The sequence below is a fragment of the Topomyia yanbarensis genome, chromosome 2 (assembly GCF_030247195.1).
Source record: "Topomyia yanbarensis strain Yona2022 chromosome 2, ASM3024719v1, whole genome shotgun sequence".
Taxonomy (NCBI): Eukaryota; Metazoa; Arthropoda; class Insecta; order Diptera; family Culicidae; genus Topomyia; species Topomyia yanbarensis.
The window spans coordinates 447,973,810-447,999,486 of NC_080671.1; the positions used below are offsets into that span (position 1 = coordinate 447,973,810).

The 25,677-nt window shown below is 38.0% G+C and overlaps 1 protein-coding gene across 1 annotated transcript in view; it reads right to left on the minus strand.

Moving 5' to 3' along the window:
• Positions 1-25,677, minus strand: part of LOC131685732 (microtubule-associated protein futsch) — a 298,318-nt gene that overhangs the window by 122,301 nt on the left and 150,340 nt on the right. Inside the window, exon 3 of the mRNA XM_058969643.1 lies at positions 153-251. Coding sequence (XP_058825626.1) covers positions 153-251 — 99 coding nt within the window. The remainder of the gene's footprint in view (positions 1-152; positions 252-25,677) is intronic.

The following is a 25,677-nucleotide window of genomic DNA, read 5'->3' on the forward strand; positions in this document are numbered from 1 at the left end:
TTCCGCGCCCCCAAAAGTGTCGATGTACTCTAATAAATACAAGTTTCAACTTTCATCTAGTTTGAGCGAGAGCTTGGCGTAAAAACTTTCCCCCACCCCATCATTCACATCAGTGAACCGGATGCCTGCCTGCCCGCACCGCACAAACTTACCGTGCTTGCCTTCTTCGCCCTCGAGCGCCTGCAACGTGATGGCATGCAACTCCTCCTCCAGGTCGACGTGGCAATCCAAGACGTCCCATGACAGGAACCCTGCGGAAATGGAACAGAGAGAAAATAAAAGTGTCAATATTTGTTTGTTTAGATGCAATGCTATTATTACGGTATCAAATCGCGTCATTCGGAAAAGTTAACTATAGCTTACTGAATTTATAAAACTTTTGAGACCAATCGGAAGGATGAGAGTTTCGAAAACTCTGTTCTCTGTCTTGTAAGGTGAATTGTCAGTTAAAATTTATTTTCTTAAGTCTACAATCTCGATTTTCGAATCATTTTCGTTGCTCTTGTTTTGCCATTTCTTCATTAAATTTCCTTCCAACTCAACAAATCACGTCAAGCATCTAAATCACATCAACAATAGTAAAAAGCAAGTTCCAATTTGGAAGCACTCATTAAGAGTGATTCAATTAAATATTTAATTCATTTTGGATCGAAAGTTCGCCGCAGTAATTGATGTGGCTTTGGATGCTGATGGTGCTTGCCTAATTTCAGTGCCAAACCGCCCCTAGGCTACATATGACAAGCCCCGCTCGATCTACGGCAAAACCGTATTAATTTTTAATCGATTCCACTAAATTGATTGCAACCAAAGTTTGCGCTATAAATAAACAATTTCTCCGATCTACATCGCGAAAGCGCTTTTTCGATTGAGCACCCCGCATGCACCTCAGCGTCCCCGTTGTTCAAGCAAGTGTGAATTTTATCAATTTCAGCCAAACTTAAGCTAACCCACATGTCGGAGTTGATTTATTTCACTTTCTACAACTTGTAAGCCCCATTCGGGACGGTCAGTGGCACTTCACACAACTCGGCGGAAGGCATCATTCTTTCCATCGAGCGAGAAAAGCTGCGCGTGGGTGGCCAATTTGTCAGTGAGCATCATCATCATCACCATCGTCAGCTTCACAGTCAATAAATTCTCTAAATCGACAAACAGGGAACATCCAGCAGCGGCATGGCGGCGCTTGTGGTCTTTGTGAATTTAGTACCCCCTCATAAATCTTAATCGCGCACATATCTCGTGGCAGGAAGCAGGCCGATTGAGCGCGCTGCAACTAGACAGGAATAATACCTATAGGCGGCTGTGGGCTCGGTGGACCAATAAAACAGAAACTTTGCGAATAGCAACAGAGATGAAAATAAAACAGAAACAGGTGGGTGAAATTGATTATCTATCTGATTGTAAACTAATGTGGAAGTTAATTTCCGTTTGGACTGCAAATGTATAATGATAAGTGTATAATTGGATGGAGGAATTTGGTCGGTGAAATGATTGGATTGTTTTATATCCATGGCCAGCTGAGGGTAATAATTGGAGGTATACATCTGTTGGAGCAATCGTTGAAGTTTTATTCATTTGGTCATTCAAGAAACCAGTCGATGATTAAAATGAGTGCTTATTCGGTACCTACTGTAGTTAGGGCTGCCACCCCTCCGGTTTTAACCTGGAGGCTCCGATTTGTGGGGTTGAGCTACGGATGACCTGGTTTTATAACAATTTCTCCGACTATGGCTAGTTTTAACTGTTTTAGTACAGAATTTATTTGTTTCTTTGCAATATATAAAAGATGTAAGTAAACCTTTGCCACCTAGACAATGATAACGAAAAACAAATCAACTTTATTACTGCTTCGAAAAAAATATTTCACTATTTGCTAAAATCCAATTTATACATTTCACTAAGACGATTAAAATCGATTAAAAATGAAAACTCTTTCAATTTCACAAAATAGCCTCACTATTGCTGGCGCTTATCGTCAGTTGCTGCTTTGGTCTAACCTAAGCCGACCAACTCTGTCGAAAAAATCCGTACACCATACGGACAATGTGCCTGGCCGTGGTGAACGATTGCGCTTTATTGCAGAATGGTGTACGGATTTTTTCGGCAGAGTTGGTCAACTTAGTCTAACCAAACCGGTCGGGTCAACATCAAACAAGTTCATCGGGTGTCAGCGTTGGCCGCTCCTGCAGCGTTTCTTAACTGCTTTGCTAGTTTGTTAAAATTTTCCTAGCAACTGTGGTGACGAAGATAATGCAGTGTGCTTACCGGGAGATACCGCTATCGTACCAGTTGCATGCTGGCTGCACTCTCCCACTCTGGTTAGTTATGGAGGAGAGCAATGCTCGTTCGGGTTATTCTTCACAGCATGAGTGGTTGGTGTCTTTGGTATCTTTGCGGTTAGTCGGAGAAGTGAAATTTTACATCTAACGAAACCGACAAAACTGCCCCCAAATGTGAGTAATTTACAACCCAATGTAAACGGTGTAGAACAGTGATGCGTATTGGGATTTGCCAAAACAAAACACTCTTCGGTGAATGTCAGTAACGGTGCTACAGTGATTTTGACCTAGTACAGGTTGTAGATCTCGCCAAATGCAACACAAGACAATGCTATATTGATTTATGGCAAAAGAAAACATTTTTCGGGACTTTCGGCATAAAAAAATTTCTACGCGATCATTTTTAAACCGATTTTAATTTTTTTTAGTGTTCCGGAAAGAAAAAAAATGATCTTTCTAACGGTATGCTATGTTATGTTCTTTTATCAAAGATTTTTTGCGTTTTTAGGTCAACAATATGAGAACAGCCATACTTTTACGATTTTTCCATGTAAATTATGAAAATTACTCAACATTCCTCTCAAGAAGCGTCTTTGTTTTATTGATATATTAGAGACAGAATTCAATTTCGCATACAATGACTTATTTATCATCAAAATCGGTTGAAAAATGGCAGTTATTATTTTTTCCAAATTAGGAACTTCTGTATCGATTTTGTTGGCTATTTTCGGCAAAATTGAGACTAAGAGAATCATGTTTTACCGCCGGCGTCGGTATGTTATGTTCGTTATGATGAGTTATGTTCTACCATAGACCATGCGGTAGACTTGGGTGAAACGCCCAACTCCTACTCTGCAGAAGGCAAAAAATTCTTCACATTTCCTTTCGATCATGCCCATATGAGCCTGCCTAGTTCTAGTTTTTCCGTTCTAAGTTTATAACTGATTCACTCTAGAATACCTATCCGTCTTTCAATTTCATTGCTTTCGTTTCTCTTAGTCTCAAATTTGCCGAAAATAGCCAACAAAATCGATACAGTAGAACCTTGCGGCAATTAAAACATAGTAACAAATTAGGAACTTGCTCACATGAACTCTGTAACCCGTCAGGGTAACAATTTAGCACTGGGTGGAAATATACCCTTTTTTTACGTATACACTCCGTAGAGTGTATTGTTTACGTTAAAGTTATGCTCACCGCTGTTCGATACCGTTCACATTTAGTTTGTAAATTTTTATATAGTTTTGCGTTTGTGAACGGTTTTGTGTAATCAGATAGGTGTAGTAATTTTTGTTTTATGTTTGTATACAAGAAACAGGGCTTAGATAGGCCACCGCTTTCCTCTTGCTGCAATAAGTGTGCTGGATATGCTGCACATATCGATGACAGTTATGCGGCGGTACTGTTTTTTTTGGTGCTGGTTTTGGTGTTTGTTTTGGGTCGAGTAAAAAAGGCGGCCATCGTGAAGAGACAGAAAGTGACGGACCACAGCCAGGAACAGACGTTCCAAATTTATTCCTTTTTTCGGGACAGTTTCCCGCCACCGTAACAAAAGTTCAGTGCGCGCGTGTGACGGTAAGTGAAATCCGTCAGTGTATTGGTGTGTGGTCCGGGCATACAAAAAGTCCTGGTGTAGGGTCGCCGAGACGGGAAGCTAATCGCTAAGGAGCTACTCGCTTCCCCGGCTAAATAAAAAGGACCCAAGTGACACCAGTGCCGTTCTCACTGTGGAGGATCAGTCGAACGAGCCAAGCTCTCCTCCACAGTTAATTGCCAAGGAGAACGAAGCAGGGCGGACAAAGGTTCCCCCTGGGAAGTTTACTGCGGTAACTTCCGGGATCGTTTACGGCGAGTAGACGATCCGGCGATTCGTCGCCAACGTCGCTAGGGAGGTTCCAACAAAGGAGCCAAGCTCACCTCCCTAGCTAAAAGCCAAGGACCGCTGCCGGAGCAGCCAACGACACCAGAAGGAGAACGCGGCCGTTGTGTTCCCGGCCGGTCGGAAAAAAAACCGTCGCCTTCCCGCCGCCATCAGCAGCAGACCGTAAGAATCGACCAGCAGAGGAGAGTTTCGGGAGAATAAACGGTAAAGTTAAAATTTAGTTTATTTGTTTTTTGCTTTTTTGTTTGTTATTATACGAAAATCCGAAATTCCGGTAGGAGCACCTAGGCCGCCCTGAAAAGAAGGGTTCGCCGGGCAAACCAGAACCCGAGTAGTGGGCAAACCCCTACTTACAACTCTTAAGGGGTTAGTGAGGTATTGTCTCACACTGTAAGATGCCGTAATTATATCTTCCTTTATTTTTCCAATTTTATGCTCAAAGTCCACACACATACTTTTAAATGTATACGTAATCGAGCAAAACAAAATCATTTTTTGAAAATTTTATATAAGAGCAAGTTTCTAATTTGGGAAAAAATTAATAACTCTGCCATTTTCAACCGATTTTGATCATAAATAGGTCGTTGGATATGTCCATAAAGTTGGAGGAGAAACATCATCAAAACATGATCTTTATTATTTTATAATTAAGTGCTAATTAAATGCAAATTAAATGGACAATTGAAAAATTAAATGCTTTTTTTGCATTTTGTTTTTTTACATGTTCTGCTTGTTTAACATAAAATTAGCAGAACAATTTAGTGAAATTCATTGTAAAACCTACTAAAGCACATGAAATTATTTGAATAATTAAATGCCAATTAAATGCTAATGAAATGTACTTGTAAAAAAAATGGCAATGTTTTTTTAAGAAATCACTTATTCTGCTAACTTAAAATAAAGTTAGCAGAACAACGATGCAAAAGTCACTGTAAACCTTGTAAAAGCACATTTTATTACTTGATTAATTAAATGCTAATCTAAACTTTTAGAAAATCGTTAATAAATTTTTTTAAAGAAACCATTTGTTCTGTTGGCTCAACAGCAAGCATTTCTAGTTTCTAGTACACTGTTTATAATTTCCGATGGAAAGAACTACAATATCTTTTTTACAAATTGCATATTTTACAGAAAATTTCTTAATTTTCCTTTGTAACTTGAAATTTACGCAACGAATATTGCATGTTATGATACCAAAATGGTCGTATTTATGTGATAGACAATGACAATGTTTATAGCTTTTAATTCAATGATCTACAATATCTCCACAAATTGCATGTAATTACATTAAAATATCTAGAGAGCCCTGTAAAGGTTAAAAAGTAGTGGATTGTACGGGAAAACTGGAGTTTTGAGCACTATGTCACGCCTGGCGAAGGTGAGATTGCAGCTCTGTAGTCAACAAAGTGCAATCTGTTTTCACGGGGTCGACGTTGCATCATATTAATTACTGCAAGTCTGAAACATATCTCTCAAACACTCACAAAAACGCGATGCGAGACGGGACAAAACACTTATTGTCCTTACTAACTATAAAACGAGTTTAATCCACCTAACAGTGTGGTGAGACATTTCTTATAACACTTATCACTCTCCTTGGATATTATAATGATTGAGAACATTTACAACATGATGTTTCGCGATGTTTTTGATAACACATACTACAGAAAACCGCTCAAATCAATCTTCGGATATTATATCGATCAAATTAGCATGAGACAACATCTTTGCGAGAAAAGTCAAAAGTCAAAACAAAATAATAGTAAAACAGCAAAGTGCCCTTTAAAGAACAATACTTTATACTAATGCTTTGAGAATTAAATATTTAAGTTCTTCATTCAATACATTATGTATGGAAAAACTGAATTTTCATTTAGAGACTATACATATATATATATATATATATATATATATATATATATATATATATATATATATATATATATATATATATATATATATATATATATATATATATATATATATATATATATATATATATATATATATATATATATATATATATATATATATATATACATATATATATATATATATATATATATATATATATATATATATATATATATATATATATATATATATATATATATATATATATATATATATATATAAATATATATATATATATATATACATATATATATATATATATATATATATATATATATATATATATATATATATATATATATATATATATATATATATATATATATATATATATATATATATATATATATATATATATATATATATATATATATATATATATATATATATATATATATATATATATATATATATATATATATATATATAGCTTTTGATTTGAACCATTATCACTAATCCTAATGTCTAAGTGTTTGATAATATTTACACAAGTACTTTGTAATGTGCACACCATTATTAATAAAAGTGGAATTTTTAAAAGAATCTAATTTGTATTCATTTACCTAAAATATGCCATAGGGTCTTAAAACTAATACAGGCCATATTCGATTATCCGTAGACTCGATTATCCGTAGAAAATGACTCGATTATCCGTAGTCATAAGAAATTGTTTCAATTGTCCGCATATTATTTTTTCTAAAGCCACATTACACATCTATAATTGTAATTGATACCAACTACAGTTTCTGATAGAATAAATATTATCTTAAAAATTATAAAATCTTCATAGAAATACAGAAATTTTACTTCATTATCATATAATTTTGAATTCGATGTGATGACTTACATATTTTCGTACACCAATCGATTACAATTGATACTAGCTATAGTTTTTGGAAAACCAGAATTATATGTTCTCACAAAATATTCACAAAAATACGTGCAAATACAGAAATTTCGCATGATTCACAAAAAAACTTTTTTTTCTATCCTAATATTTGAATACAAAAATCGATAGAAATTGATGTCAGCTACATTTTCTGGAAGAACAAAATTATAAACTCTTGAAAATTACAATAATTTGGGAAAATAAAGATATTTCATTTACTCAACAAATATTTCAATTCAATGAGGTGTGCAATAAAATTTGATGCACCTAATCGATTGGCTACAAACTACATTGTTCTGTAGATGCCTGCGATTTTCTCTGCAATTTTTAGGATGAATACAATGACCGATTTTGTGAGCCCCATTAAGTATTTAGGACTGACGAAATCTGAACATATTGGTTTCAGATTCTTTGGAACTATCTAAGGTATGAAATAAAACCCCAAAATACTCTTCGGAATCAGTCTAGTATCGCATCAGTTTGAAAAAAGATTGAAACTTTTTAAATACTTTAAGAACATCGACATTCTCAATTCATAACACACTTACGCAAAGGCTTTCGCTTTAATTCCATCGTGTAACATAAGGGAATTAAATCAAGAGACTTAAATGATGCTGACAAAATCGGGTCCAAAAGCTGACAAACTCTGTAGTAGAAAAATTCGAAAGTGGGCAAACACGGAAACTTCACCTTAGTCAGAACTTTGCACCGCTCTGAAATGAACAGTGCTAATAATTCATTACGAAGTAGATGCACTAAACAGCCTTTAAGCGACTCGGTAGAACGCCGAACAATGGCCAAATGAAGATCCTGGATGATGTTTCCACTAAGCAAACAAGAGAAAAAAGTTTACTGTGCGACGATGTATAACAAACTGAATCATTTAATGCGTTTGAATAAGCATATTTATAGCTAAAAATATCCAAGAACCAAGATACAACTAGTTTTTGATTGGCTCGCTAAACAATATCTGTAGAGCGCATGATGACGATGATGATACTGCTGCTGATTGAACAACGCACGCTTCTTGGTGTCGTGCGCATAAAAAGTTGGACATTTTTGATATTAGTAAGGTGTGCAAAATTCATCCCCCTAGAAAACCCATGTTTCAAAATCGTCCAATGCTGGTTCTTTGTTGGACCAACGTTTGGCGACGCCCAGCGGACCGTTCAGCAGGCGTCCATTACTGGACTTGTGTTGGATGGTTTTGAAACAAATTTTTAGGCTTCTTAGTAGAATCTGGCATGTTGCTTCTCTTAGAGGATTCCCAAAGTTTTGTTGTTGTATACAAACCAGTGGTGCGTAATCTCAAATTCAGTTGTTATTTCTGTCTGAATTTACCGTAACCAGTATTAAGTTGACTGAAGTTTCACGCAGAGAATTTAGTTTTATGCGTCTTGATTATTAGACTAAACCTAAGTATAATAATCCAAATTAATCGAGCACAATACTTTAAAATAAAATAAGTTGGTTAAATAACTTATTACATGTCGTACTTTCACTATATAGAATATAAAGTGATCGATATTCGTCCATAAGTCAAACATAAATGCATGTACCATAAGTCAAACATTGATGCATGTACCTTAGATACTGTTTTTCAACATATAGCAAATATATTTCATGAAGAATTTTTTTTTTTTGATTCGATTATCCGAAGCGAAATTTTTCTGCACTCTACGGATAATCGAATCTGGCCTGTATGTCCAAATATGAAAGGCGGCAATAACATATGAATATTCAAATTTTCAATTTTGCCGCAGCGCTTGCTCTGTATACCCTGAGTATAGTAAAAACTTCAATTGTGTTTTTCTCTAAACCACATTTTTGCGATGGCTGAAAATAGAACTCAAACAAATATTTTTTTATCGTTCTGAAATTTGCGCAGTGTTTTGGTAATTGCTTTCTCCAGTGACGTAAGATTTCATTTTTTTATTGAACTTTTTTTTAAATAAGCAATTTTCTGTCGATTTTTATGAAACTTTCAACGTTGCCATTTTGCGAAAAATAAAAATATCGTCGCTTTCTATCGTTCTCAGAAATCGAAAAAACTTTTGATTTTAGCTCTAGGTAAAAAATTACGGAAGATAGATTTTCGGCAGTGGACCTTTTCCAAAAGAACTAGTCTGCGGGAAAATGTAGTCCAGCCGCAATGTTGAAGACGCTTGGCTATTTTAGTTTTTGTACATCAAAACTAGTATTATAATTCGCATTTTACGGGATTTCGATTCATCTTTACATTGCATCAAGTAAAATTTCCGAAATATTCCTTTGTTTTCGTGCTCTACAGTGGTGTAACCCCTTAATAAAATTTTGTAGTCTTCTTTAGGGAAAATAATGCAATTTTCTAATCTTTATCGATTCGCTACATATATAAATTCTTAACGAGGTGACTTGCTATACAAACCGAAAAAAATCGAGTTTTGTGCAGATAAAAGGAAGAATATATCACAACCATATATGTAAATTAAATTCTAACAACCATTTTAACCATTTCTGTGGCACGTTAGTATCAAAAATTCTTGTAAAAAAGTGATTTCCCGAAGACCGCGGAAAAACGGATACAGAAAATCAAACAGAAGGTATACTTATGTAATTTGGAAATTTTGTTGCTTCATTGAATTCAACTGTTACTACCAGCTGCACTTTTCCAGTAAAGAAATATTCCTTTACTTTGCCTTTTTGTGAAGTTTTCCAAGAATTTTTTTTAATTTTTATTTCCCAAATGTGTTATACATGAATTTTCAAAAAGTTAGGAAGTTTCTTTCCCTTTCAAAAAATCACGAAAACATGCCTCTTTTGTGTCTCCCAATCCCCTTAATTGTACGTATTAATTTAGGGTACTTTCTTAACATAAACTACCCTAACAAATGAACGAATGGGAGAAGGTTCGCCAATGTTTGAAAGAAACCGTAAAATTATTCTTTTAACAAGCTACCAAAAATGGTGTAGTTCGATGCCATAGAAAAAAGATATCCTCAAAAAGATATCCTCAAAAATAATCTTTAAGTAGCCAGTAATCGAAGAAGTTTCTTGTGGACGAGTTTATAATGGCTTTGGTTCCCCCTTACTTGATGTATTTATTTTATTTGTATTTAAAATTTGTGTTCATCTGACACTAAGTCTTAATGAACTAAACTAAAAATAATTAACCTAATGTAACAGCAAACAGTGACGAAATTGTGATGAATTATAATTGAGGTCAAAGTGCTCGGCAAGCTCGTTGAAGCGACGAACCATCGCCAAAATCGGACTATTAGCAGCGTAGTTGGTGTTTCGCATTTCGATGTGTAGTAATGTCCGAGGACGAAGAACACGGGCTGGGGCGTAGAGGTTGATTTGTCCAAGGAGATCGGGAACATCATACTCAGCCAACAGAAGCTGTGATATGAAAATGGCCTGCGAAGTATGTCTACGTTCTTGCAAAGTATGTAGTCCTAATAGTCTGCAACGGTTCTCATATGGTGGCAGGTTCAACGGATCATTCCAAGGCAATTGACGTAAAGCATATCGTATAAATTTGCGCTGGACAGCTTCAATCCTTTCACTCCACGTTGCATGATAAGGGCACCAGACGATGTTTGCAAATTCCAACAGCGAGCGCACCAGTGAGCAATATAAAGCCTTGAAACACAGAGGATCCCGGAATTCGCTAGAAATTTTGAACATAAAACCTAGAAGTCGATTTGCTTTGTCGATGGTCGCTGACAGGTGATTGGTATAAGTTAGCCTTTCATCGAGAATAACACCTAGATCTTTTACGTGGTCAACGCGTTGCAGCTGAGTTCCGGCAATGTTGTAGTTAAAATTAAGCATGTCTCTTGTACGATGAAAACTGATGACAAAACATTTCGTAACACAAAGGATCAACATGTTTCTTTGACACCAATTGTAAAATGTATCAATGAGACACTGTAACTCACGGCAATCGGCTTCATTCCTTATCACAAGAAATATCTTCAAGTCATCGGCGAAAAACAGTTTCCCTCCACGCATTAGAACAAAGACCGCATCATTCACGAACAATGAAAATAGTAATGGACCTAGTGTACTACCTTGGGGAACTCCGGAATTATTGCAAAAAGATTCAGACACGTTGTCGCCAATTTGCACGACGCACTCGCGGTGAACAAGGTAGGATCGAAGCCAGTGGCAGAAACTCGAGGTACATCCTTGTTTTTTTCAAGCTTTGCAAGCAGTATCTCATGGTTGACTGTGTCGAAAGCGGCCTTAAGATCTGTGTAGACCGTGTCCACCTGGAGTTTCCTGGATATGTTTTCAATGCAAAACGATGTGAAGCTAACTAAATTCGTCTCAACCGATCGACCAGGGAAGAATCCGTGCTGACAAGGGCTTATGTAATGTTTACTAGCAAAAAACAGCACCTCGTTGATAAGCGCTTCGAAGATTTTCGACTCAACTCTCAGCGAAGTGATTCCCCGGTAGTTCACGATGTTGCTTTTGTCATTTTTCTTGTGAACCGGAAACATAACTGAAAGCTTCCAATCATCGGGAAATTTTTGCTGCTGAAGCGACATATTGAAAAGGTGCGTCAGTGGGATCGCTAATGGGGTTTTCGTTTTTTCTTGGTGCTACACCGGTGTAGTGCAAAGAAAGAGATAGACTGATTACACCCAAGTTTGAATGAGTGTAGCACCGACTACACCGGTGTAGTGCACTGTCAAAAACGAAATTGCCATAAGATATCGGAACATTTTTTCAGAACAGCAGACGGCATAGCACTTTGTCCTGGAGCATAAGACGATTTTGTTTTCCGTATTGCAGAGAGAACCGATTGTACTGAAATAGTGAATACATCCATATCCACTGCCCCAATGGGAACATCACGGGTCGCGTTTTCGAGCTCGACGGCAGATGGCACATCAGTCGTGAAGACACTTGAAAAGTAGCTGGCAAATAGGGAGCATTTTTCCGCCGTTGTAGTCGCTACTTCGCCATTGTAGACCATCCTAGACGGAAGACCCATTTCCTTTCTCTTCGTTTTAACAAAAGCCCAGAATCCCTTCGGATTTCATCGTAAGTTTTGTTGGATGCGGTTCACATATCCTTTGTACAGCAATTTATTGTAACAGCGGTACTCATTACTGGCGAGTGCGAAAAAGCGCTTGAGAATAGGGCACCGACGATTTGTGTACGCACGTAAGGCTTTGGCACGGATGCGTTTCAGATTCCGAAGCATGGCGTTAGACCATGGAGGCTTCTTGGGAAGTTGATATTCTGGCACGGATTTTTCAACACAGTCAATGAGTAATCGGTTATAGAGATCGACTGCAGCATTTACATCAACTTGATCAAGTAGTACACTCCAGTCAATCAGCGATAGGGTGCAACGTAGTGTTGCTAAATCAGTTTTGCGAAAATTACGACGATTCACAGCTAAAGCTTCTTCATATTGTGGTGAACTAATGATGGAAATGGATATTTCTAATGCGGGATGATAATTATCCAAAAGAACGATCACCCTGGAAGCTTCACTCACAGAACACTCAGGCAAAGCATTCTCATTGACGAACACAAGGTCAAGAAAACGGGATTGGTGGTTGGAAATCGTGCTTACTTGATTTAGTCCGTGAAAAGCCATCCCGTCCAGAAGTAAGCGGCTGGCAGGATTTGTTGTCGAGGATAACGGGTTTGGGTAAGCGTATCCACGTCCAGAAGAAACCCAAATCAGTCTTGGTTGGTTGAAATAACCAAGAACTATTATCACATCGTTTGCATCTGCCTGAGAAGAAGCGTGTTCTATAGAGTCGAGATGGAGCTGCGTAATAGTGCAGTCAAGTCGCTTTTCTGGAGGAATGTAAACAGCTCCAATAAAATAGCTCTTCGTCTGCGTAGTAATCTTCGTCCAAACAACTTCAATGCTTGATGAACTATCTACACCAAATTCACAGGAGGCTAGTGCAGAGGAAACAGCGATCAAAACTCCCCCGCCGCGACCATGAACACTGTTATGTGCGCTTCGATCCGCACGATAAACCGCATAAGAATCCCCGAAGAGCTGCATCGATGTAATACGATCATCAAGCCAAGTTTCCGTCAGAACATAACTATCGTAGTCGCCGTCAAGAGCAGCCAAGTACAAGTCCTCGATTTTCGTCCTTAGCCCTCTGACGTTTTGGTAGTATAGCCGTAAATCGTCAGTGCCACGTGGCAATCGTGCCGACATGCTGAAGGGGCGTGATGTACCCGATGGCATGCTAGAAACCAGAAGGTTTACAGGAAGCGGATCGTCATTTAAAGCAAAATACTCGCCTGGGAAGGGAGTTCGGAAGACCCCCTCACGACCTCCGAACGCAGGGCCGGGACGACTGAGCTGGTCGCTGGCTGGTAGCACGACTGCGTCGGAGCGCTCGGGGGCTTCCGTAGTACGGTATAACAGGCGTCCCGGTGATGGCTGCGCAGCGTGAATTTTTTTGTGCAGTCTCGGCGATGGCGGCGAAATTATTCTTCGGCCAAACAACAGCAAATCGTCGGAACGAGTTGTACCCGATGGCATGCTAGAAACCAGAAGGTTTTCAGGAAGCGGATCGTCATTTAAAGCAAAATACTCGCCTGGGAAGGGAGTTCGGAAGACCCCCTCACGACCTCCGAACGCAGGGCCGGGACGACTGAGCTGGTCGCTGGCTGGTAGCACGACTGCGTCGGAGCGCTCGGGGGTTTCCGTAGTACGGTATAACATGGTGATGGCAGCGCAACTTGAATTTGTTTGTGTAGTCTCGGCGATGGCGGCGAAATTATTCTTCGTTCAAACAACGGCAAATTGTCGGACATGCGTCCCGATGGTGGTTGAATTATTCCGTCATAGCTGATTGAACTGATGATGGTGAAGCAGGCTGATGAGTATCGGCCTGAACTGGCGACTGATCTGGCTGCGGATAGAGGGGTTTCCAAAAATTTCCAGCTGATACGGTGCGATTGCTCTTGAATTCGCGGAAAAGAATTCCTTCGGGCCATGTTGAAGCAGATAGGGCTCGCGACTTGAGCTCAGGTTTGGTTCCAACTTTAAACGAGATGAAATTCATTGTGCTTACGTCACGATCCTTTGCAACAAGTCTAACGACTTCCACGTCATCGGTGATAAGACGCTGTTTCGCCAACATGGAAATTTGGTCAACAGAAACATCGCGTGCAATACGTGAAAGGTAAAGCCAAAACTTCGGTGTACGATCAGCTACTGTTATCGTGCCAAGAGATGGTGAAACAGGCATACCAGTACCACGTAATAGAGATGAGACATTAGATTTAGCCCCATCTTTATTCGGGAAAAGACGGCGAGCTTTGTTACGACTGGCTTCGGCAAATGGACGTTGAGTAGTCTTCGGTGTCAATGAATTAGAATTTATAAGGGCCGTAAAATTCGACCAAATCTCCAACTCAGTTAGTATTTCACCCTTAAGTTGTTCGACAATTTGGTTGTGTGCACCTAACACCTCTTCCTGTCCAACCTCATAGGCAGCTCTTACAGCTTGTCGATGACGCTTATCGGACATCAGATTAGTGCAGGATTTGCATAGCCAAAATATCTGCTTATTATTTAAAACATCGTCAAAGCAGTTTTCGGCAATCCCGCTGCATTTGGGATGAAAAGTAGCATTGCAAAATCCACGACAGGAGATGTGCGTTCCCGCAATATCATTTGCACACGAGTGGCACAGCAGCGTATTCATTTTCATTCAATCACACCACACATCACACAAAGCCGAACTGTTGTGATTGCACGATTCTACGAATGTCATTTATTTCGCTTCTCGTTTTCCGAGATATATTTTAGATCGATCAAAGGGTCATAAATTAGAAAATTAGCTGCAGAAGGTACTGGCAAATGAAAGATTGCACATTGACGAGCGGTCAAGACGCAATCAGACAACTGTAGCGTTTACGTTTAAATTCTGTACCATTACTAAGAGTAAGCATGAATCTAGCGTTAGCAATAGTGTAGACAGTCTTTGCATTTAATGTCTTCACCGGCTGACTGTAATCGCCAATCACTAAGCCCCCCGTATGACAACAAGTCAATGTCACGTGATTTTCTTCTGCTACACGCAGTGCACACTACGAGGCAACGGTTTTGTCTGCTAAACAGAACGGAGACATTGACAAAGGGAAGTTCTCCAGCTGGAGTGGAAGCCATCACGGAGTGACTGAGAAACACAACAGTGTCAGTTGCACCACCGGATCGATCGCCAAGCAAAGGAAAATCGCCGTTGAAGTTTTCCTTCGAAGAGCCACGGTGTCGGTATTTGTCAAAGAGGTGGAAATGTTACGGGGGACTGAAAGGTCTCAATGGGTTGGCTTAGATGGCACAGGAAGGCTATGCAAGTCAGGCAAATAGAAGGATGGGCCCATCATACGTGAGTAGTAGTAGTAGCTAGGAAGTTAAAACATTAATGGTTAAGCAGGAGGGTGTGGAATAAATGTAATAAGTTTGGGTTCATGTTTTGTTGGTTGCGTTCATGAGTTTCGGCCTGTAGACCGGGTACCCAAAGCATCCCAGCTTAGGGGGAGTAAACTGAACACAACTTGAAATTGTTTGGTGCTTAATCCAAGCGGTGATATGTAGAAAATGAAGTACAAAATATGTCCTGATATCATCCTTTTCCGTTTTATCGAAATAAAATTCGGCTGGTATGTTTAAACGGATCATTACTATATTGAAAAATAAATAACATGAACTTTTAAAACATACAAGACAGACACTTGGTGTCTTCAGTTATAAATTTGCAGAAGACATCATCTCAATATAATCATTTAAAAGAAAATTATTGAAAATATCTCACTTATAGGGGGATTAATCAGTGAAAACATAATGTCAAAATAAAGAGCATATTATATACTATAACTTCTCCGAAGATGGTATTGACTTCAACTTAGCCGTTTTGGTGGTAATAGTCAATTTCTTGTTTTTGGTCTTATTTCTAGATATTGGAATAATATAATAGTCCAATTTAAACAAACTATAGTTCGCTCGAAAGGTATTCGTATAAGCTGTCTGAAGATATATTAAGTGTTTTTCTATGTGGTCAATTTCGACAGTAATTTCAAAAAAACTGCAAAAAGTGCCTTTTTTGGACATTCAAACATCCATATCTTAGGAACTAAACATCAGACTCAAATACAAATTAATAGCGTTCTGTCTGGGTGTGAGACCTTTCATTTGCCATTGGTTTGGATAGTAGTCAGAAAAGGCAAATATAAAAAGGAATAGTCTACTCCACTTAAGGGGGGGGGGGGTTGGTAAAGGTGAGCCAGACGCTACTGATTCCTGATTAACTTTCTGGAACACCAATAATTAAATTTGGAATCGAGTTCAAATGAAAATTCAATTTTCAAAAATTGATTCAATAATAACGACACACTGCTTTTTATAACGAACTTCTACTAATAAATGGCAGTCGAAAGAGTGAAGTTATTTTCATGATTCTTAATTATTTATAGCTATCCAAGCAAAATGTGATTCTCTTGTATAACTCATGTGTGGGGGTAGATACTACGTACGGTAAGCCACTGGTCTCAAAAGCACTACTCTCAGAATTCACTGCGCTGCCAGGCGAAATGTATAAGCAACAGAAATAAAAAAGCGTGTGATATATTTTCATAATCCGCCCTCGAATTTATATTTTATAATTGCTCCGGATCGATACGTTTATAAAACGCAACTCTTTTCCGTTCACTGCGAACTAATAGTGCACACAACAATTGTTTTCACTTCTCTTATTTTCTCTTTCATTTGATACTCATCGAGAAATAATTGGGATATTCATCGAAGTAAATTCAGTCTTATGTAACTTTCGAAAGTTCAAAACTAATGATATTTGCTGCCCCGTACGGCGTACATCCTTTCTCATTTGATAAATACGTCGAAAGTGGGGAATTTGGCATTATTTCTAAAATTGAATTCTTATGCGACTTTATTTTAAATAATATATAACTTATATAATTCTAACACAAACAAATGAATTTTATCGATTGTGCTCGGAAAAAACAGGTTTGTCTTCTGCTGGTAGGAATCGAGCTTAGGCAGCATTACTACGAATCGCTCCAGTCTACCAACATGTTTTAATGGCAAAGACAGACTTGTCCTTCTTTACGGTTCTCACGGTAAAGAGGGATAAGTTTGTCTTTGCCGTTGAGACATGTTGGTAGACTTGAGCAATTCGTAGTAATGCTACCAACAGAAGACAAAAGATTAGTTAGTAAGATTTTAAGTCTGTTTCTAATGACCCTGCGACTTCTAGTTTTCCGATCTGTATGTTTCACATCCTTGCTCTTACTTGAGTACTATGGTTCTAAATTTTCATACCTTTCCATACTCAGTAATCTTTAGCTAATTGAGTATCGTTAAAAAGTAAAGTAACCTAGTTCGCGTAGATTCACTCCTCTTACTGCGCCATTAGTGTAGATCAGCAATCTTTTAGGCTAGTTGCTGTATAAAACTAAAGTAACATTTGCCAAATATTGTATAGTTTATGAAAATTGGTTTTGTTTTCGGTTTGTAATTACAGAAAGTTGTAATACACTGAGCGTAAACCTATTTCGAGCGCACACCAATTACAAAACTCACCTAGTTGCTGCAATAGTTCAATGTAGTTCAGATCAAATTGTATAATCGTACACTCTTATTCCGAAGTGTAATTTATCGCCCACTCTTCCGCTGTCAACTAAACGGATACAGTCCATTCTGCACTAAAGGGGTGAATTACGGGCCTGGAAACGTTGTCGCTAAGGGGAAGACAATCGACACATGTGTGACACTTCCGGTTCGCTGCCCCGGTCCCTTCTGTTGAAACACTACACCGCTTTTGCTGCGGTAGGGTGCAATTAAACGTGAGTCATTCCAAACTGCCCCTTCCTACGGGGGCTCACCATATACATATTTATGAACTTCTTCCGACATAAATAGTTACGGCACCGTCATGGGAGTAATCAAAACGATCTGCACGGCACTGAGCGGATTCCCTGGGTTGGAAAATGTTTTGTTCACGACGGCATGTTTTGATGCCATATTTTAATTTTGTTTTGCCAAGTTATGACATGAGTCACATTTAATCCCTTTTCTCGCAAGCCAAAAAAATACGAAATGTAATTAAACATAGAGTCATAGCTTGGGCTCAGCCACTAATTATAATTTGACTGTACTTTTTTTGGATACATTGAATAAATGTACAGAATCCCATGTGCTTTTCGATAGATACAATTTTTCTATCAAACAGCATGTGTATGTCATAAAAAATCAAACATTGAAAATTCACCATCGTCGCACAGCTTGAAAAGGTGACCTTGCAGCGTGCATGATATGGCTGATGAATGCGGAAACATCAGTGAACTGGCAATCCACGATACACTGGAGATTTGTTCTATTCAACAAACGAACCATGGTTTCCGGATCAATGTACACCTTTTGTTGACACACTCTTCACATCGTCCGTGCAGTGTGCATTCAGGACACTGTTATGCACGGTAGTGCTTCAAATATGGTAGTGTGGAAATTGAAAACAAACACCTCCCGTTTACAATAAATGGGACGTTCATTATAAGTTGACGAAGGCATCCTACAGCATGCATGTAGGGATAAGATAACGAGTTTAGCTGGCTGAATTCTTAAATGCTTTAATTTTGTTGAGTTGGTACATGGAGTCGGATGTGGAAAAGTGTTTAAGGTTTTGGTTGAAAATTTGTCGCGTAGCTTGTTGATTATCGCTTGATGCTTCTCGTGACTTGTATCTTATTGCTTGTATTTTATCACTTGTCACTTTTCACTTGTTACTCGTCACTCACCACACGTCACTCGTCACACGTCACTCATTCGTCATTTGTCATTCGTCACACCTCACTCGTCACTCGCCACTCGTCATTCGTCACTAGTCACTCGTCACTCGTCACTCGTTACTCGTCACTTGTCACTTGTCACTTGTCACTCGTCACTCGCCACTCGTCACTCGTTATTCGTCACTCGTCACTCATCACTCGTCAATCGTTACTCGTCACTCGTCACTCGTAATTCGTCACACGTCACTCGTCACTCCTCACTCGTCACTCTTCACTCCTTACTCGTCACTCGTCACTTGTCACTGGTCACCCGTGACTCGTCACTCGCCACTCGTCATTCGTCACTCGTCACTCGTCACTCATCACTCGTCACTCGTCACTCATCACTCGTAATTCGTCATACGTCACTCGTCACGGGCCCCATTCTCACAGTCATATCATCTAGTGACTAGAAGGAAAATAATCACCTAGTGACGTGACTGTAATGGTAGGGCCCCACTTGTCACTTGTCACATGTAACTTCTCACGTGTAACTTCTCAATTATCACACCTGTCACTCTTGTCACTCTTGTCACACTTGTCACACTTGTCACACTTGTCACACTTGTCACACTTGTCACACTTGTCACACTTGTCACACTTGTCACACTTGTCACACTTGTCACACTTGTCACACTTGTCACACTTGTCACACTTGTCACACTTGTCACACTTGTCACACTTGTCACACTTGTCGAAATTGTCACTTAACTCATCATTCTTCACTGCACAGTGGTCCAGAATGTAAATTTAGCACCAATTTTAACTTTTTGCTAAAATTAAATGGCTTAGCCTTACAATGTGTTTGGCGAAGTTGTACTTTGCAAGTTCCTTTTTTTAGTTTAAACTGAAGCTAAGGTGGTTCTAATTTTAGCAATATTTAAAATTTACCTTTTTAACTTTTTTTTCGAGATAGAGCTTGACTGTCTGGGATGGAGTTGTAGAACAACACATTTTAGACAAATTTGCTGAAGACAAGCAAGCTCTAGCTCCAGTGCTCGACAAATCCAAATGTAAGCTTTAGGGTGTTCCTTAAAAAACGGTTTTTGACATTAAAAATGTCTTACTCCACTATCTGGGGCTAGGTGTCATTCTAAAATCTAAACTATCTCCCATGTAACGAAACTATGTAAGGTTTGCACGCTTATAACTCCGATATTACTAGATGGATTTTAATCATTCATACACCAACCGATTCAGAAACACCTAACTTAAATATTGGTAATAATTTAATATCTCCCCAATAAAAGTAGACTTTTGGAAATTGGTAAAATTAAAAAGTTCACGAAAAACGGGAAAATTACCATTCGTGAGGCAGATTTCTCAGACACAGCCGTCAAAAGAGGGCAGCTTAGTGACTCAATGAAAGACGAAAAGTCATAAATAGAAGCGACGCATGTCCGTTTAAATCAGTTGTTGCTCTTGTCTCATACGAACAACATCGTCTCCGGGCGATGCAATAAGCGCTATCGATTTTCGGCAACGTTGGCATTTGCACACACTCGCACCTATGTGACTAAACTAACCGTATATGGTTAGTTTATAAATAGAGGTGACACGTACCCGTTTGAATCAGTTTTTGTTCTTATGTCGAACGGGTAAGATCATGGCTGCAGCGTGTGGGCACTACAATAAGCGGTAGACGCTATGCATTTTCGGCAGCGGTGGCCGTGTGCGGATTTTTCGGGTACCAGCACGGTGTCACAGAATGATTTGCAAAGTGGGTGGGTGGGGTGGTTTGGATTTAATTCAATACGGTGTGTGCTGCTTAAGAGTGTTGCGTTTGAATAAAATATATTTATTTTTATGCATGCGTGTGCGTTGTAACTTGTTAATCCATGTTTACGGCGCATTGTAGCTGCATAGGGTAAAGAGCCTATTGGTTTTCATATGTTTCATATTTTGGTTATATGTTTATCAGTAAGGCATCTGACAACGTGCTTCTGTAGTTATTGCACTGTTCAGCAGCGTAGTATTTTAAATAGGGGAGTACACTCAGGTTTTATTACGCGGTATTTTTTACGCGAATTTTGAAATTTCCGCGGTTTTCATTTACGCGTTTTTTTGAAATTTAGGCGGTTTTCATTTGCACGGCCTGTATCCCCTGCGTAAAAAAACCTGAGTGTAATTGCATCGGAAACAATCACATTTCCAGCAGAACTTTTTGTTTTCTAATTTCAAACACTTTTGTTTCGTACTGTACACAACGGAAAATTTTAAAACAGAACTTACCGTCCCAGCAGCAGTTTAGGCGGGTGTTCTTTTTCGATTCAAATTCAAGCCATGTCTTAATCGTTACTGGACTTAAAATTGTTTTCCCAGTTTATCCAGTCAGAGTATCTGTCCTGCCCTATGTATTTAAAACACAGTTCTAATTGCGTTTTAAAGTATACAACAAATAGAACGGTTGGGTATACTAATTTAAATTTTAAAATAAATCTGTTTTAAATTATGAAACAAACTGTACTGAAGATATAATTATGTCAGTCCTATTACCACATAAAACACCTATATAACATAAAACGCTGCAGAATTGGTTTAATAATACAATGTTTACAGTACAGAATTATAACACGTTTTAATAATTAGCAACAAGAGAAAATGTCACCAAGATAGCATAAAACCCGTTTTAACTCATAGTGCGAACGTTGCATAACAATGTAATTTATCAAATAATTTCATTTTTTTCACCACTAATCGATCAAGAAATACTTAACCTTAAGATTGTTTACTTAAGTTCATTAATACATTATTGAAAATTTAAATGGAAAATGAAATTTCATATTTCATGAAGAATCTGTATATTTCCGTTGCTGGGCGTGGGCTTCCTCGTCACGGTTCTAAATATGGAACTTTTCTTTTAAATATATTTTCTGGACAGACCAGCCTATTTTTACTAGATGGATTAGCCAAATAATGCCAATCACCTAGTGAGATATTTGATTAATTAATAGATTATCGTTAAAAGACCTTCAATAAATTATGTTTTAATGGGGAGGGTATATAGCAAATTGTAACATAAAAAACAGGCGAGTGAGCAGGAACTTGAGTCGATATGTGTGATAGATAAAATACATTTGCACGCTCTTGAAAAAAGCTACATTTTTAATGTCACCGTGGTCGTGTCCTGTACACAACCCTTTAATTTTTTTCTATAACTTTTGTAGTTTTGATTTCACACTAAAGCACCCTTTGGACAACTTAAAGATTGTTTTAAGGCGCATAATTTGCTTTAAAACGCCAAATACTATACTTTTTTCGTTTCAAAGTTATGAGAACTTTTTCATAAAATATGTAACTTTTTCATATAGCATTATCTTCGATTAGGGCACTTAACATTAAATACCGTTGTTGTCATATAAAAGAGCATGCTTTGTAGTATAAATCACCAAAAAAATGCAAATACGATATTTTATATGTCTTGCAATATAACCTCAAAAAATAGTTTATTTTTAGTAAAAAGAATATAAAATTTTATGATGCAGTGTAAAATTTCTTTAATAAAACAAACTACTCAACCGACCAATATATAATTTTCTAACGAGAGAACCTAGAGGTTCGGTATATTGAGACAAATCGTTCTCCTTCAAAATAACCGAAAGGATTTCTAAAGTGATCTTAATGAAAAATCAAAACTGCAAAAGTTATACATATAAAGAAAACCATTTTTTAAGAAACACCCTATTTTTTGGTAAATTTCTTGTAAACTGAAAAGTACACGACATGGTGTCCCAGTGTCTTCGACAAAGTTTTTGAAAATTTAATTTTCTTCAATTTTCTGAAAGACAGCGAAGCTCTATTTCGAACTATTCCTGTTTTAAAAAAAATAGAACCACCCCTGAGGTTCTATCTCGAACTATTCCTGTTTTAAATAAAACAATTAGAACCACCCTATCCGCTATTTAGTAGAAAAATTATATAAAGTGCAATATTTTATCATGAAAATGAAACTATTAAAAATAAAAATTGTTCACCGTGAAAGTAATTTAAACATGTTACAAAGGGTCAATTCATGAAAAACCAAATATTTAACATAACTTTCTCAGTTTTCATTTTTTTCCAAACTATCCTTCAAATGTTTTTCAGAGTTTTTGAAGACGAACATTTTCTTCTAACACATTAAAACACTATCTTCGTTTTATTCAAAAGAAATAAGTACTTATAATTTTAAAAAATTTAATTTTTTAAAATTTATTTTATGAAATTTTAGAAAATATCGTAATCGCCATTTTTCCTTAATTAAAACTCAAATCATAATCTTAGTTATAGTTGAAAAAGAAAGATCTTTTGTTTGCCCTAAATGAGTGACATTGTTATTCTAAAGAACCCTATTTTTTGGCGAAAAAGTGCTCATAACTTTTCAGCAAAAATAGTTAGATATGAAACAAATTATTTGCCTTAAAACAACTTTTAAGTTATCGGAAAACTACTTCAATTTGAAATCAATACCGCAAAAGTTATTTGAATAATCAGTTTTTCTAAGAAACACACCTTCGATGTTAATTTTTTTGTAAAATGAAAAGTATGACAAATAGAGTTTACATGTCTTCAGCAAACTTTTCCAAAATTAGTCGTTCTACAACTTCGCTGAAGGCTCTAACTAGAATGATTAAAAAGTTTATTTTTTGATTTTGGTGAAATTATAACCACCCTAACTGTTGTTTTAACAAAAAGAAAGGGCTCACAAACTAACAAAGACTTAATAAGGCTAAATTGTTTAGTTTTAGTAAAATCTCAAGATTCCTGCTAAATTTGCATTCTGCACCACTGTGGACTGGTCATTAGTTAGGAATCGTTAGTCATTCTACTCATCTTTCACTAGTCATAAGATACTGGACTCTCTTCAGTTGTCTTTTTACAATAGTCCTCCTCATTCTTCGCTCTTCATTTTTTCTTGTACTTAGCACTCGTCGCTTACTTTTCTTCACTCTTCACCCGTCATGTCAATTTTCACTCGTTACTAATCTCTTGTCAATCATCATTCATCATTCGTTGCCAGTTACATATCACTAGTCATTTTAGTTATTTTTCACTCGTCATCATGCACTGGACACTCTTCATTTATCTTTTGGCACTATTCACTCATCATTCATCACTAGTCACTCGTCGCTCTTTATTTTTTACTTGTAATTATCACTCGTCACTTATCTTTCTTCACTATCCACTCGTCACACACTTCATTTACTTCATTTGTCACTTTTCACTTGTCATTTTTCACTCATCACCAGGAACGAGTCACTCGTCCCTCTTCTTTTATCTTTTGTCACTCTTCATTCGCTAATCGCCTCTCGTTACTCGTCACGTGACACTAAACCATTGTCACTGATAATTTATCACTCGCCATTTGATAGTTTGACTTTTGTCACTCATCACTAGTAAATTGATTACAAGTGACAATTGCTAACAAGGAAAAATACTAACAAATCAAAAAACACAGCAAAATTAAGGTTGATTGCCTTAAGTTCTGCATAACCCAAACCCACTCTGCGGCCCCCTCGGTCCAACAAACCTAACCCCACCGGCTTAACGCTCAATTTAGCACAGCCTGCTGGTGCTCCACTTTTTGGCAAACCATTAATCATTATTTCCCCCACTCCTGTTCGAGCTTTCCGCTCGACACGAGACCACCTCAAACCGACAGGCGGCTATAATGAATATTATTAAATATTTGCAACCACCATCGCTATCGTCACCAAGCTGGCCTGTTCGCTAAATCCCCGACACGGTTGGCCGGACTTGTGGGACATCAAAGGATCAAGCCTCTCTCCCTTATCATCGTCGTTGCTCTACCACGCGCGTAGGTCTTTAATCCTTACGCAATCCTCTGTGAAAGACGTCGAGCAGCAAACACTCAGGATACTCGTTATATTCCGTTCAGCAGAGGTCGGCCGTGTCTTGGCTTGCATATAATTTAATTAACGCGGCAGAAGTGAGTGAATAATAAGTACCACGTCAAGTGCAATACATATGTGTGTACCTACCTGTACTGTACGTACAATCTCGAATTTCCCATCAGGCGTACCTCAATGCGTAATACTAATTGCAAAAAAAGGGAATTGAACGACGGCCTTCATATGGATATTTGCAAGCGAGTTGTTTCACAGGTTATTGTTTATTTTCTGTTTCCACGCAACCAGTGACATTTGACATCAAAGTGGGCGTGTTTTTTTTCGCATTCCAATAACCCTTATGAATCAATCAAATCTTTATTAACTGCTTTATTTTCCGATAATTGGCTTATTCCTATTCTGGACAAACTGCTAATCGGCTCATGTCATTGCAAGACCTGACACACACTGACGCAGGTATGGATGGAGGGAGTATCAAATGGCAGGCAAATTTATCCTATTTTATGCTTCGATGAATTCTTACGATTTCTTTTGAATGAGCCGCACCACTGTCTGCCCGGTTTGCGGCATGACGCTCGATTGAGTTCTTTCAAGCGGAAGTAAATTTATGTGCTACCCACCCTACACGGTATGGCGAATTTTGCGAATTACGTACAGGACTTCCCGTGTGCTGCTCATATGCATGTGTGCTCGCGTCACTGACTGGTGACGACGCGAATGCAAAGTTGACAGCTCAAGCGCATCTTTCTTCGGGCAGCACCTACGCGGCAAAACGGATGCGGATGGTCCCGTCGAGGTGTCTGATTTCGCTAGGAACAAACTGTAGGGTCATGAATAATATGAATAATTAATGGGAATCTATGTTGGTATTGGTAAGGAATAGAGGGTAGTGCCCTTGTTAGGGCTGTTTATCATGTTTCAGTTCGATGGAAACGTGTTTTGACGTTTGAGGATGCAAACTGAAGTGTTTCTTTTTGGTACGTACCTGCACCGGAAGAGTAGGCCGTGTACGAAGCTTTTCGTGGCTTATTTATGGCG